The sequence below is a fragment of the Chelmon rostratus genome, chromosome 3, assembly GCF_017976325.1.
Source record: "Chelmon rostratus isolate fCheRos1 chromosome 3, fCheRos1.pri, whole genome shotgun sequence".
Lineage (NCBI taxonomy): Eukaryota > Metazoa > Chordata > Actinopteri > Chaetodontiformes > Chaetodontidae > Chelmon > Chelmon rostratus.
In genome coordinates, this window is record NC_055660.1 from 21,850,006 (window position 1) to 21,864,490 (window position 14,485).

General features: G+C 42.4%; 2 protein-coding genes across 2 annotated transcripts; one reads left to right on the forward strand and one right to left on the reverse strand.

The window, feature by feature from the left end:
• The first annotated feature begins 732 nt into the window (after positions 1–732).
• Positions 733–7,035, forward strand: avpi1 (arginine vasopressin induced 1). The gene is made up of 3 exons (XM_041934143.1): positions 733–1,035; positions 2,335–2,784; positions 5,602–7,035. Exons 2-3 carry the CDS (start codon positions 2,414–2,416, stop codon positions 5,801–5,803), a joined length of 573 nt encoding a protein of 190 aa, XP_041790077.1. The 5' UTR covers positions 733–1,035; positions 2,335–2,413; the 3' UTR covers positions 5,804–7,035.
• Positions 7,036–7,283: 248 nt separating this feature from the next.
• pi4k2a (phosphatidylinositol 4-kinase type 2 alpha) lies at positions 7,284–13,816 on the reverse strand. Its single transcript, XM_041933465.1, has 9 exons — positions 13,353–13,816; positions 11,237–11,437; positions 11,015–11,146; positions 10,426–10,579; positions 10,280–10,341; positions 10,089–10,188; positions 9,752–9,885; positions 9,558–9,617; positions 7,284–8,503 (listed from the first exon to the last, which is right to left on the reverse strand). Exons 1-9 carry the CDS (start codon positions 13,689–13,691, stop codon positions 8,342–8,344), a joined length of 1,344 nt encoding a protein of 447 aa, XP_041789399.1. The 5' UTR covers positions 13,692–13,816; the 3' UTR covers positions 7,284–8,341.
• Positions 13,817–14,485: the final 669 nt, after the last annotated feature.

Genomic DNA, 14,485 nt, shown 5'->3' on the forward strand with positions numbered 1-14,485 from the left:
CGAGGACGCACAGAGTCAACACCGCCAGCGCAAAGGCTGATTCCTGTTGGACAGAGCGGGGCATGTTACTTCAATTAGCTACATATTCAGAAAGAGCTTAAAACCAGCGCATTTAACTTAACATTTGTAAACTCACCGCTGGGCCGACGTTGTGTTTAGCTGGTTTGCCGTAGATATAACCTGCTCGTTGCTGAATCATGAGGCCTACTCTTGGAGCAGGAGCCCGTCGAGCCCTCAGCAGAGCAGCGAACAGCCCACACATGCTTGGCCTCGAAAGAAAAAAGGCTCGAATCAGCTTCAACAGGAGAAATCACCGAAGATGTTGTAGAGGAGCCCCCGAGCGCTTAAAAGCTGCTGTCTCTGACACACCTGCTAATTGAGCTGACTTTGATTAGGCTGCCTTCAGGTGCCACAGCGAAAAATCTATCTGAGGTGCTATTTATTCTAGATAAACAGTTTCTTGTTAATGGTGTCAAACATTGCTTTAGTTCACAAAACGCACAATAATTGCTTGTTCTGTTGAACCAACAAAAGTTCTGGTTCAGTGAGAATTTCCATTTTGTGCTACTCTGTACTCGTCCTCTACTACATTAAAAGGAAATGTGTCACATAGAGTTATAGTGGGTGGGTGGATGGGTAGGTGGGTGTGCGTGCGCGTGCTGTGACATGTCTCATGCCCCTTATCGCTTGAAACCAGAGTGCTAGCAGGAGCCTCTCCTGGTCCCTCTCGGTCCTGAAGCTCCTGGCTTCTGTTGTCTTGTTGTTGTCTCCTCTGTTATGTCAGACTTTTGTTTGGTCGTTGTTGTTGTTGTTGTCGGGTAAGCACCTCGGCATTAACGTCATTCATGGATTACTCTTTGATTATTCCTTTACGTTCCCTGGCAGCGCCACTGACGCGCCGGGTCGGAAGTGGGTCGGCTCGGCATTAGCCGGTGTGAAGGTTGCAGTCTGGAGTGTGGATGCTGGTTAGATAATCAGGCTGTCTGTCTGTGCTGTGCGGGCAGAGCTTGTCTCATTCAAACTGCAGAAGACAAGGTAAGAACTGCCATCATACTACATTGTACCGGTGTTTGAAATGATGTTGAGGTGTTTGCCTGCAGTGGAAGCTGAACTTATTCTTGTTGCTTTGGCAGACAGCTGGCCTCCAAACGTTATTGCGTTCGCATGAGTTAGTGTTTATATTACGCTGAACGCACAGCTACCAACGCGTAACTCAGGTACGTCTTCATGCAAGTGTAGCCGCCGTGCGTAAAGACGCACACAACTCATTGAACAGCGCTGTTTGCAACCCCCTAAAAAAAACGAGCTGTGTACTGCTTATATGTTGTTAAAACTTTTCTTTAACATTAAGCTATTGTCTCTGTTACATTCTAAGTCAATCATGTTCATGCTTTAACCTTGGACTCTAGTATTTGCGTCGTTTTAACTACACCTGATATTTTCAGAGCTATGATTGTACGGTGAGTTGTCAGACTGATGTTTGTGTGTGCCTCGTTACGCGTGGCGGGCAGCCTGTGTGTTCAGCGTGTTCATTTTGGTGAAAAGTCTGTCAGGCTGATCTTAAAAATAGCTGCCACATAGCTCTTTTTATTCAGGGTGTAGCTGAATGAGGTGTGCGCGTCTTCTGTCTGTCCAAATAAAAACCTGTATTTCCAAAATGTACGTTTTTCGACCAATAGTTTCGTTAATCACTCAAAACATGGCTTATGAACTGACGTGGCTTCTTAGAAGGATATGCGTGGTAGAATTTAGGCTTAAACGGAATTAGAAAATCTGATTTGGATGTGTCGATTAATTGATTGACGAAAGATTGATCAGCATCTGTTTTGATCAGTCTTATAATCTTTGTTGTATTGAAAGCAAAAATGCCAAAAGTCTTCTGGTTTCAGCTTCTCAGATGTGAATGTTTTTGGGTTGTCTTTGTCCACTATGATATTAGATCACATTTCTTTGGGTTTTGGACCGTTGTTTGGACAATACAACAAGTCCGTTATATCTGTTTGGGATTTGGAAAACTGTGACGTTTTTCACCATCTAACATTTTATGGCCAGAGTGATGAATCTGAAAAAAAAACTGACAGCTTAATTAATAAAGGAAATGATCTTTAACTGCAGGTGTACACCAGTGTGTCTGTGCATGTGTGCAGGCATGTGTGTTAGCTCTCCCCACACAGACATAGCGAGATAAGACCTTAGCACACAGGAAAGGGTGGCTGAGGTAATTAGGTTTTTTGGATGCAGCCATGGAAATGTGTCTGCTGCCTGAGGGCTCGAGCCTTTCCTGTGGCTGTGATCTCATTAGTTTGACCAATTTCCTCTCTTTCTTCTCTCCAGCTTACCTTGCCCTCCTCACAGCCCTCTTACCTTTCCCCTTGAGACTGTCCACCTGTCCTTATATTACCACCTGGAAGCTATGGCAGAGGCCCCAGCACCCACCCCCTCTGAGGAGGGTCTGCCCGTGCAGTGGAATTTTTCCAATCGACGCAGCAGGAAGTCGGGATGCTCCAACATCTTTGCAGGGATTAACCTGCACCAGCTGCACCGGCTGTTCAGAACAGCAGGGGACGGAGACGCTGAACATCGGGCGAAGCTGGTGTGGCGAGGGATGGATGCAGATATGGAGGGAGCAGAGGAGGCGAAGGAGGACGAAAGGGAGGAGCGGGAGGATGAGGCAGGGCTGGCCCAGGCCTTGGTGGGCCTCCGAGTCCGAGCCAGGAACAAAGCAGGCATCAGAGCGGAGGGACACAGAGACCTCAAGTGGCTCAAAGCATCAGGATATCTCAGGTGTGACAAATGGCAGGAGGCCAGTAAGAAGTCAAGAATGGATGTGAAAAGTGACATGAAGATGAGGTGTTAACAGGAAAAGAGTGAAACATTCTTTTAATCCCTTGGTTTTAGTGGCGAAGCAGTTCTCTGTCCGCCGTCTCTGTATGTTTGTATCGCCATTCAGTTGAGCTTGTTAACCATCATGGTCCTGACTGACCTGAGTCCTGAAATGCAGTGTGTAAATTGTCATGTGCCTAACAAACTCAGCATGACCTCACAAGACTGTGTCACACACACACACACACACACAAACACACACACACACACACAAATTGTCATGCTTTTCTTTCAACATTCCTCACTGAGACCGAATTAGATTTGTTGAAGGGGTGGATGAAGTACCACATAATGGTAAAATGGTGGAGTAAGTCTGAGGGGTGGTGGAGTAAGAACAAAATGGAGCTGCAGCATTTGTTTTAACTGAGCTAGCAGCGAGATAGCAGTGTTGGTCAGTGGGCGACCACTTTGGTTCAGTCTGAAATATTATATATATATTTATATTATATACTATTGGATGGATCGCAACAAAATGTGTTGCAGGCATTCACCAAATTCCAGATGTTGATCCCTTACCGTATCTTTATCAGGTTGAAATTAAAATTTTTCCTGTACAAATAACTGCAAAATTAATGACATTCCCATCTGCCTTTGACCTTTTCTTAGTGCCAATTAGCAAATGTATCTATGCTCTTAGGGTCCTATGTTCCCCTACTTAATATCCTCTTAATGTGACACGTTAAAGAGACATTTCAGAAGGTTTTATATTCTCAGTAATGTCTTTGCCCAGGTCAAATGTTCAGTGTAGTTTTTTTTAATCACTCTCTTACGGCTGATGGTATATCCTACTAATGTTATACTCCTTAAGACCTACACCCTCAGTTTTCTTTACTATCGGCATTGATACCTCCACTTTCATCTTCCTTTGAGTTCTGTCTCTTGTACATTGTTAATTTATATGAAGAGACATAGGACCGGGTAATATAGGACCCTGGAAACACTGGGATGAGCCCCTTAAGGGAGGTGAATGGTAAACCTTTAACCTGCCCAACTTCAGCATTTCAGTATGTAAATGTGAGCATGTTAACATGTTGATGCAAGCATTTACTTCAAAGCGCTGCTGGGTCTACGCTGAGCCTCACAGCTGCGAGCAATTCAGTGAGTTACAGCTCTGTTTGAACACATAGCAGAGTTTTATCTAATGTGCTAAAGTGCCTACATTGATTTTGACAGCGATGCTACACACAGCATCTTTATTTCAGTTGCTCAATGGCCGTTCTGATAAATAGATGATTGTAGGCGTATGACTTGTTAAAGTCATTTCTGTTGGAATGTCAGTGTGACATCATGGCTGCGTTCTGCACAGATAATAATCAGAGGCTGTGAAAATACATCTTCCAGTTACTGTTCAAAGTTCATTCTTGACTATGGAAACTCCATTTGACAATACAACATACTGTTTTGTTTTGTTTTTAATTAGTGATCTTGGAAATGCTGGGTGTTTCGGGTCTTTGAACATCATGCCCACACCTCCAGGCAACAAAGCAAAGGTTAATCAGACTTGAGTTGGTGTCCAGCTGGCAGGCTGGCTTCTGTCTCCTCATGGCTCTTGTGCCGCTCTTGAGCCTCGGCCATCTTGAGGCTCTGTCAGCCACTTGTGATGCAGTCACAGATGGCTCTTTTGCCTCCTGCCTGCTCTGGCAGCTGAACTTATACAGTCGTATTCAACTGGCAGGCAACTGGCTCTCCGACAGCCATGCCCATATTAGGGCAGTGGTGGAGGAAGTACTTGGATCCTTTAGTTAAACGAAAGTACCATTACCATACTGTGAAATTACTCCACTACAAATAAAAGTTCTGAATTCAAAACCTTGCATACAGTACTTTTACTTAAGTAGGTATTGCAAATAGTGCAGTTAAATGGTCCCTGTCAGTGTTTTACTATTGTATCTGATGTTTTTGGATTCGTATTACAGCTGCATTAATGTTTATGTTGCATTTTACTGCTGTAGATGTTTAGAGTTCAGCTCATTTTCAACTACTTTATATACTGTTGGGTGGTTTAATCTACAGCGGTGAATCATAAGATATAAGATCATCATGTTTGTAGCATTGCTGTCCTGTGAAAACCAAGTATCTCTAAATAGTCAACTTTCATTAGAAAAACAGCCTGTTTTCAGCTTTCCGATGATGCATTTTCCTGCTAATCCAAGAGGGGTTTTAAAAAGTTTATTTGGAAGTTGGACAATTTTCTCAGCCCAGGAATAATCAATTTATCAGAGACATTCAAAACAAACAAATTCAGAGATACGCAATTTCACTGGACAGGAAGTGTAAGAAAAGATGTAATCTGAAAAGTGACGAGTAACTAAAGCTGTCAGGCAACTGAAGTAGAGTTCAAAGTGTTAATAATGTTTTCCCAGAGGTGTTGTGGAAGTTTGTAGAAATACAAAGTTGCATTAAATGGAAATACTCAAGTTAAGTACAAGTACCTTGAGTTTTAACTTAAGTACAGTACTTGAGTAAATGTACTTACAGTTGTAAAGATGCATTTTTGACTTGTTAATCTCTTCACTAATAATATCAAGAGAACAATTAGTATTGATGTTCATTAGTTCAGAGGTGTATAATTTACACAACCTGAACTCACACATTAGCTAGTCAGCAACAGCATCAAGGGGCAAAATACTGTTAGGTAGTGTAATGTGCTCAAAGTATAACATGTAGACTAGGCCTGTAATAGCTGAGCTAAACCAGAGTTGCGTCTGTGTATTCCAGGATTGAGGAGCCATTATCCGGCTACACCATCGACGATGATGAGGCCAACATAGAGCCCAGTCCGGGAGAAATTCTGCCAGCGATTGGGGAAGACATCCCAGAGTACCAAAATCCCTTCAAACCCTCCTCATGGAGGTTGGATGTGGCGAGACAGGAGTGTGCCAGACACTCTGAACGTTACCTTCACCGCATCCTCCACTAAAAACAGACTGGAGCTCTGAACAACACACTGCGGTTGTAATGCAGTGCTGAAGTAATGAAAACACAACAAAATGAACTGATTCTGCATGGAAGGACACACTGTAGTACCACTGTTAGCACCATTTGCTAACATGTACTCTGCTAGATCCCAGCATAAAGACAATTTTTATAAATGATTTACCATGCGTTGATGTAAAAGCTGATGTGGTTATTTATGCTGATCACACAACTTTGCTCTGTGCATCAGTAACATTAGCGGAGCTGACAGAGAATCTACATGGCGAGTTGCATGCCGTTACTAAATGGGTGAAAATGAACAATTAGCATTGAACATTGCCAAAACTTAATGTATTATATTTGGTGGTGGGAATGTTCTCACTAACGCCGCTGTGCTCAGCTTGTCTATCGATGGGATATCAGTTGAGCAGGTCACCAAAACCGAATTACTGCGTGTTAAATTCAATAATTTACTGTCATTTCAAAGAAATGTTCTGCATATGTTCCACTTTCTGTTATTATTGATGTTGTAAGGTCATACCAGGAGCACTGCCCAGTCATCTGATCAAGTGCTGCTGAAAAATATCTTTGAAAGTAAACTTCAAATTGTGCAGAACAAAGCCGTTAGGTTAGCTCCTTGTTATTTTTATGTGTGTGAGATGACGATATTGTAACACTGCATTAAATGTTCATTTTTCAAGAGCACTTACAGTGTATTTCTGGCCGAGGATGTTTTGGTTTTTTATGACATAATACTGGAATTAATGTCCAAATGACGATGCAGTCAATCACATTCTTTTAAAACCTGCTTTTAACTGACTTTTTGGCCCAGAGGGGGCTGCAAAAACAAGTTGTAAACACACATAGCCTATTTACATGTGCAGTTACAGTTACAGTTTTTGGCCACCTGATGAATGTAAGTCCAATATTCACTCTTTTAGCTCTGTTTTTGGTCTCCACCAACTCCTGAGGGGAATATCTGGCTCCACTATGTTCACCAACTTATCTGTAACTGCGTTTGTCTGTGGTTTGGTGGTGAACATAGTTTCTTAGAGCTTTACTGCTGAAAACAGCTGACTGCTGCAGTGGGAAACGATGCCAGTGACAGTGGTTAGACTGACGCTAAAGATTAAAATTGTAAGCCATGAAACCAAAACAATGACCTGAACTACAGTCACATCGAGGGTCTAAGGACGCAGAGTCTTGAACACTGTACAGATTGTAAAGCCCTCTGAAGCTAACTGTGATTTGTGATTTTGGGCTATATAAATAAAATTTGACTGGTTGAGTCAGATGATCATTTTCTGTGGTTTGATCACTACAAGCAACTCTTTTCACATTCAGTCCGTTAATATAAAACATTTGTCAATTACAGCTGATTGAATTGACTGTTAGCATATTATTGGCAGATGATAAGAGTGTAGTGTAACTGCATCCAACTGTAAACTTTCACTCACAAACAAGTCATCTGTATTAATGGAATATGTTTTAATTATAATCTATCATTAAATATTACATACAAATTATACAGTGCATTGTCACAATACATTTCATGTCAGTTCAGTACAGCAGGAAGTTACTTTGTTGTTTCCTTCCACCCCACGAGCCAGAAAATGAATAGAAATCAATATGGCTGAGACAAGCAGGAGCTTGTGGACTAGGAATCACCGACTCCCCTCTGCCTGATTGCAGGCAGGATAATTTGGTCTTCTTCACCATGATTTAACTGATCAGTGAAAGAAGAAAAATTAGGCATGCAAGTCAAGTCTTAACAAAGAGTTTGTTTCTTTGATCAGAAGTGCCTCTGCTTTCCAACATCTCCCCTTACAGATCCTAATCTAAACAGTTAGGAGGAGCAGTGAGGAACCGTGAAACCAGTTCACATGGCTTGTGTTCACTGTGTAAAGACATACACACCACTGAGTGCCCAGTTCCTAAATCTTCAAGACTTAACCACAATGAACACTTCTCTCATTTGTTAAAAGGCTGATCTTCACTGGTGGCACCACTGCTTTCACCAGCCCAGGGCTTTTAACTGCATGGGAGGGAATATGCAGGTGAAAATTAAAAGGCAGAGAGGTATGAAGAAAAAAAAAAAAGAAACCATGGAATGAACATCTCCCCTCCAAAAACAAAGTGTGAGAGGCATTTGACTGATGTGCATGTGTGTGAGCAAACATAATGTGCACCCAGTCCAAAAGCAAAGTCTGACATCACCCGGAAACTCTTCTCTCTCGCAGGAAGGTACAGAATCTTCATCATTTAGGTGTTAATTCTTCACTCAAGGCACGGAGGCAAACAGGGAAGCTATGTTTTGACAATTCTTCCTCTTTTGGCCTCACCTCTCCACCCACTCACTCACGCTGTGTAACCAAAATATCCAATAGGAGAGGAGGGGAGGGTGACGGTTATTTCCATTTCCAGGACAGACACTGGTGCTCTCAGATTCTGCCCTGTCTTCCATCTGCAAATCGACACGACCTTTCCTCGCTCTGGCTTCCTGCTGTTCCTCCTCTTCCTCTTCCTCTTCACTGAGTTATGCCTACCACCAGGTGAAGAAGGGTCTTCTGCTCTGGAAACTCTGAGTGTAGGACTCACTGTTGGCCCTCTGAGGTGCTCTGGCTGTTTCAACGATTACTGGAGGCATCTGGACCAACTGCAAGGGTGTTTTACCATCCTTCAAGGCTTGGCACAAGTTCAGGATCTTGGAATAATAAGAGAGAAAGATAAAGTATGTTAAGACACTAAAACTTAAACTAAAACCACACCCTATTAGATGACAGAAGACTGTGTCTTTGCATGTTTCATGTAAATACAGTAACAGCTTTAGATTTTGCTCTTCAGATAAATGCATTCAGAGCATAGACTGTACCACATTGCCACTGTGACGTCACCCATTAGTTTGTGGACCATTTTCAAGCCTTGAGTTTGGCATTTTGGCCGTTACCATCTTGGTGTTTTTGGAGCCACAAGTGACCATATTTGGACGCGAGGGTGGAGCTGGGGAAGAATGAGGGGTTGGATGTGACTGAGAACCCACAAGGCCATGCGAAGTCGCTGCTAACGCTAATGCAATACATTTCAGTTTGGTCACATGTGCCAAAAACAAACAAAAAACATTGTAAGTTTAACGTTGGTTTTATTTACCTTTACATTAGACTTTGATTGAATAGCTCCCATTACATTAACACATGGGTTAACACCCCAATACTCCACAGATAACACAGGTTACCAGCCCAGTGGGGCCAGGTATCCTTACCATAGCAACACTATATTATAAGCTACCGCTAGCACTATGGTTAGTAAGGTATGTCTGTAATTCACTTTAACTGTGGTATTAATTGGGATGTGAATTTTGCACAAAGTATACCTTCTTGTCTTTTAGTACAACCAAATCCCGAACAAAACATATTTAGGCAAGCAGAATGTTACAATTAACTTCCACGAATAGCAGCCCTGCTTTATCGTCCATTTTTCTCTAAATGGGACCATGCACCAATGCAAAATGAACATCATGCTGTGTTGAGAAGACTTGAAACTAGCGATTGAGACAATAAACTAATTTGGAAAATGTTTCCAGAGGTAATAAATCAAGTTAGAAGTAGGGCCATTTTCTCATAAGCTTACATACAATCAAACATCTTTTTGCAACCAGTGGAGCCACCCCCTGCTGGCCATTAGAAAGAATGCAGGTTTAAGGCAGCAGGCTACATCCACTGTTTTTATACATTTTATGGTTTAGAGGAAGGAAAACTCACCTGTCCCCTCATTACGGCTACTTGCTTGTGAAACTGTCCTCTGTCGAACCCAGGGTCTTTCTGTGAGACACAGTATACAATACACACACGTTCTACATATTATTCACAGGCACAGAACTGAGTCGTCCTCCTCTCCATCCAGACTCTTTCTTAAACAATTACCAATTCATTCTTCACAAACAATCAGTCCATACCTTGAATAATTCATACAAGTCCTCTTCCAGGTCTTTGATGAAATTTGGGTCGGAAAGTTTGGGCAGGACCAGCTCTCTGATTTCCTGGGAGAAAGGAACTTTGGCCTGGGAAAGCCACGCCCAGTAGAATGGATCTGATGATTGGACAAAGAAACTGCGGCTTAATGGTTATGTACATAACTTTTAAAGAGCCAGAAAGTTAACAATACAGTGAACTGATCAATCTTTAAGATCAAGGGGTTTTTTTTTTAGGAAAAAAAATCTTCAAAGAATCGTTGACTGCAGTCAAAATGAAACGTGGTGATTGGTCAAAGATAACGTCAATGTAGGTGCTTACAGGCTCTCCAGGAGTCAGGGTGTTTGAGGGGGAAGGCGAGGCCGTTGTCTATAGCTGCCAGCTTGATAATGGGATCTTTTACTACCACCCAGTCTGTGTCCTACAGAGATAAAGATACAGGTATAAAATAAAGACATAGTGGGGGCAGTGTTTTAAAAAAACTGTCTGTGTGTGTGTCTGTGTGTCCTTACCCTATTTCCAACAGGGTCCATGGGACAGTCATACTTCAGCAACCAGTTGTCATTTCCCCTGTCTAGAAGAAAGACATTCAAGGACTCAAATTCAAAAATCCTAATCAAACCAGAGTTACAAACTTTGTGCCGAGCAGACTACATGCCTGTGTTCCTGATGATGTAATCGAGGACTACGAGCCGCTCAAACTGCAGCTGGAGCTGACGGTTGGTGTTTTCAGGCAAAGGCTCTGCTTCAAACCTTCGCAGCCAGAAATCTGCATCTTTGTATCCATCAACAAACAGCTGGAAGGAACCAACCTGGTGGAGGAGCAACAGATTGGAGTTAGACACAGAACATGTCCTCTATGGATATCTGGGACTTTTTGTTTGACACATAATGATTTGGTCTTTTTGTTGCTTAGCCGTGTATTTTCTTGATTTAAATGTCCAGGAAAGCTTCAACATAAAGGCTTCAAGTTATGGTGAGCTTGTTTTTTTAACTTTAAGGTCAAGATTGACCTTTGAATCTTGGTGTATTTTCATATTGATCACAGATCAAACACAGACATTGTGACTGCAGGTCTGTGTATTCTGTGGAAGCTAAAATGATTACAGAAATTAATTATCGTAACACGTGTTTAGTAAATATCACGTGTTTCACTTTTATAACCCTTCTCATCCTTCTTCTTCTGAGATTTTTGAAAGTCATTCAGAGGAAAAGCACCAGTGTAACAGGGCAATTCATCAGATTACCTTTGGTGGCAGTCCAATCCTGTGGAAGCGCTGGCCCACTTTAGGCACCTTCTCCAGGGCTAGCCTCTTTCCTCGAGACTTCACCCTGTCTATGGCACTGTAGTTGAAGGTTTCGCTCGCCAGGTACACCACCTAGAATGCAAAAGGTTTATTAAGAGAGGCGGGTATATGCCAGATGGGTTGCTTTTTGTAATGCAGAGGCAGCAGTGTGCGTGTCTGTACCTTGGTCCTGGGAACAATATTGAGTTCCAGTTTCTGATCGACCAGGCTGGCCCCGGCCTCTGAGAGGTAACCCTGATTCAGGACCAAACAGTCGCGTCCAAAGCAGCAGGGACAGCACAATTTTTGGAGCCACTTAGTCCACTTGGGGTTCAGCTGGCCATAGGGCTCTTCATTCTTAGGTTTGAACACGCCAATGATTTTCTGCGGAGGGAGGCAGAGTGGTGGAAAGTGAGAAGAAAAATCAGGAAAGAGAGAGAGCAGACAGAGAGGTTCAGAATCCAAAGAGAGTTTGGAAAGTAAAGGTTAGGAATGGGAAGGAAACAAAGGTTTGGTTAGGTATGAGACAATTAAATGTTGAAACTTGAGGACAACAATCTCTTTCATAAACTTGAAAATATAAGGGTGAAAAATACAAGGCAGTGGTTGTGGTTTAAAATGACACTATTTATGCAGTTAAACTAGTCACTATTAAAATCTATGGTAATTGCCATGAATTGAAATTGCCTGTAAAAAGTGAAACTAAAAACTCTCTTTACAACATGTAGGGGGTGAGTATTTCATAGGCAAAAGACAGATTATGGGTGCGGTGCCACTTTTAAGTTGCATATAGAAAATCACATGTTGCGTAACAGTAGTATGACACACACATACACCGATTACAACGTGAAACTTGGTCATCGAAAGAATTATATCCTCACAGGGAGCTAGCACATGACTACTAAGCACACTGGTGACTAACTAAAGAAATGGAGAGGTGGGGGTGGGGGGCAATGGGTCATTGGATAAAAACGTCATGCACTCAGCTTAGAACACTAATTTCTGCTTTGTAAGCCTTTAGTTGGTGGTAAAAGTGGCACATTAAAAGCCTGGATTGTCTTGTTTGAACAATGAAAATACAACAAGAGAAATTTGGGAGGATCCAGACTCAGAGTGCAAAGACACACTTCCTTTTTAGCTTTTTAATATGGACTGAACACAACACTGTAGATAGAAGCACAGGGGGAGGATAATGTGTGCAAGTTGCTCAAGACGTTTACTGGTTGGCTCCTGCAGTGCTGATCAAAGTTTAGAGTCATTAATCTGGCATGATTAAGAGTTTCAGGATACGTTGTTGAGTGCGAGAAACGGAAAGAAATGCTCTATAATAGTCAATGTTAGGGTTAGGGTTAACTGATTCCTCAATTTGTCATCGGACTTTGTGAACACCTGTAGAAATAAAGTCATTACAATTGCTGCAGCAAATCAGGCGTGTGTGCTCAGCATCTTCTGTTTGATCGGATATTTAAGACTTTGTTCTCTGCTCTAACTTGCAATATAGGGAAAAAGCAATAAAAACAGGAGAGCTACCTGAAATAATGGGTGACAGGCGACTTATCTGACTGTGGTGTTGCTGCTGTTGACATCATTGTGTGAGCTGGCCAGAGATGTATGTTCAACAGACTACTTGCCAGCACAGCCACAGTCACACTGATGATGAAAGTGTTTTAAGGAGCTGAGCATCTGGATCAAGAAGTTAAAAAAAAACACTAAAGCATGAATGTAAATGTTGACGAAATGATTTAAAGTGCTCTGTCATACCATGAATAGAGGAACAAGCTTGCAACATTAAACTAATCAAAAAGCCAGCAATGCTCAGTTCTTGGATATTTTATCTGTAAATGTCTTTCCCTTGGTTGTTTTAGTTGGAACTGTTTGTATTGTATTTCATTACTTGGTGTCCATACTGTGTTGCTGTTGTGTGGTGTGTGTGCGTTTTTTATGAACTGCCAAATAGATGAAAAGACAATGTTCCACCATGACAATGTTCCTCAATCAAGTTGTATTCTAATCTATTCTCCTCTATTCTACGACATGGCTGTTAATCAGTTTAAACTGAAAAATATATGTTGTTTCAACATGCTTGACAGCCTATTTGCCAAGTCATCATACAGGCTAGTTAGAAGAGGCCTCTCCTGGAAGCGACTAACACAATATCAACAGTCTTGCAGTCACTGCATCACACACATAAAGACCACTTCAGACTTCACAGATCAGTCATAAGACACCTAAAGGACCCTTTAGCAGCACACCAACGGTCGGTAATCGGTAGGTGAAAGTTAGCAGCTTCTCTCCTTACCCCCTGTGAATCTTTGACAAAATAGCTCCCACTGGATCCTTGATAGATCCTCTCCGGGTATATTCCCTCCTCTATGGCTCGCTCGGCCTTTCGGATGATCTCTCTGAACTCGGGATCCTCCGGGAACTCGTTCCTGTGGGGCTCCCGCGGCGAGCTCCCACGGTCTCGGTCCAGAAGCGGCTGTCTCTCCCGGCTGCGCCCCGGACTGCCGGCCGGGATGCGCACCACCGAGCCCGGTGTGCTTCCAAACGCGCCCCGGGGGCTGGTGGGCTCTGTGGGACAGTAGCTGAAATCGCCGGAGTCCCGGAGCGGAGAGACAAGCGGACTCGTCTCGTCCATTCTTTTGGGGGTGGACGAGGAGAAGTTATTTTAACTCCCGGATAGAGCGAAAAAAGAGAAAGGAAGACGAAATAGAAGAGGGAAAGAAAGTGGGACGGTTGTTTTGTTGGCTAGTACTGACGCTGGCTAACAAGGAAACAGAAAAAAAGAAAAGTCAGATGACTGTCAGCTTCCGGGAAAAGGCGGGACCCATTGAGTGTTTTGATCTTTACCCAATGAGCGTTCAAATTTCCCTGCCAACAACCTAATATCTAGCGCTGATTGGACAGAATCATTCCGCCTACGGAAGACATGTGACATAGTAGTTAACCCAATCAATTAACTCCATAAAAAAGCCTTTGACAAACAGTGTTGTCCCAGCGCTGTGTTGACGTAACGGAATATACAAGGCCAAATTCAGCTCGAAAGCGCTTTAACCTCACGATAAAATGTTCACAAGTTAAATTTGACAAAATGTAATCAATAAGTGTTCAGAAAAACGGAGGACAGAGTGTTTGTACAGGTTTTGTTCTGTTATTATTTTTCCTTTTAAGTTATGTTTTTTCACTTTATCTGTCAGCAGCAAATTAATTCAGTTGTCTAATCTATTTTGTTCTGCCAAATTGGTAATTAACCCTCAGCCAACAGTTAGCTCATATCCCAATTAACCGTAGAGGAAGAGTATTGTTTTTCAAAGGTAAAATGCAGTGTAATTACCCTTTGATGAAATAATGCCAATACAAAAGAGACTTGTGAGATTGCTTTGTTTGCAGCCACATGAAATTTGGACTTCACTTTGAGTATGTGGTTGTTGA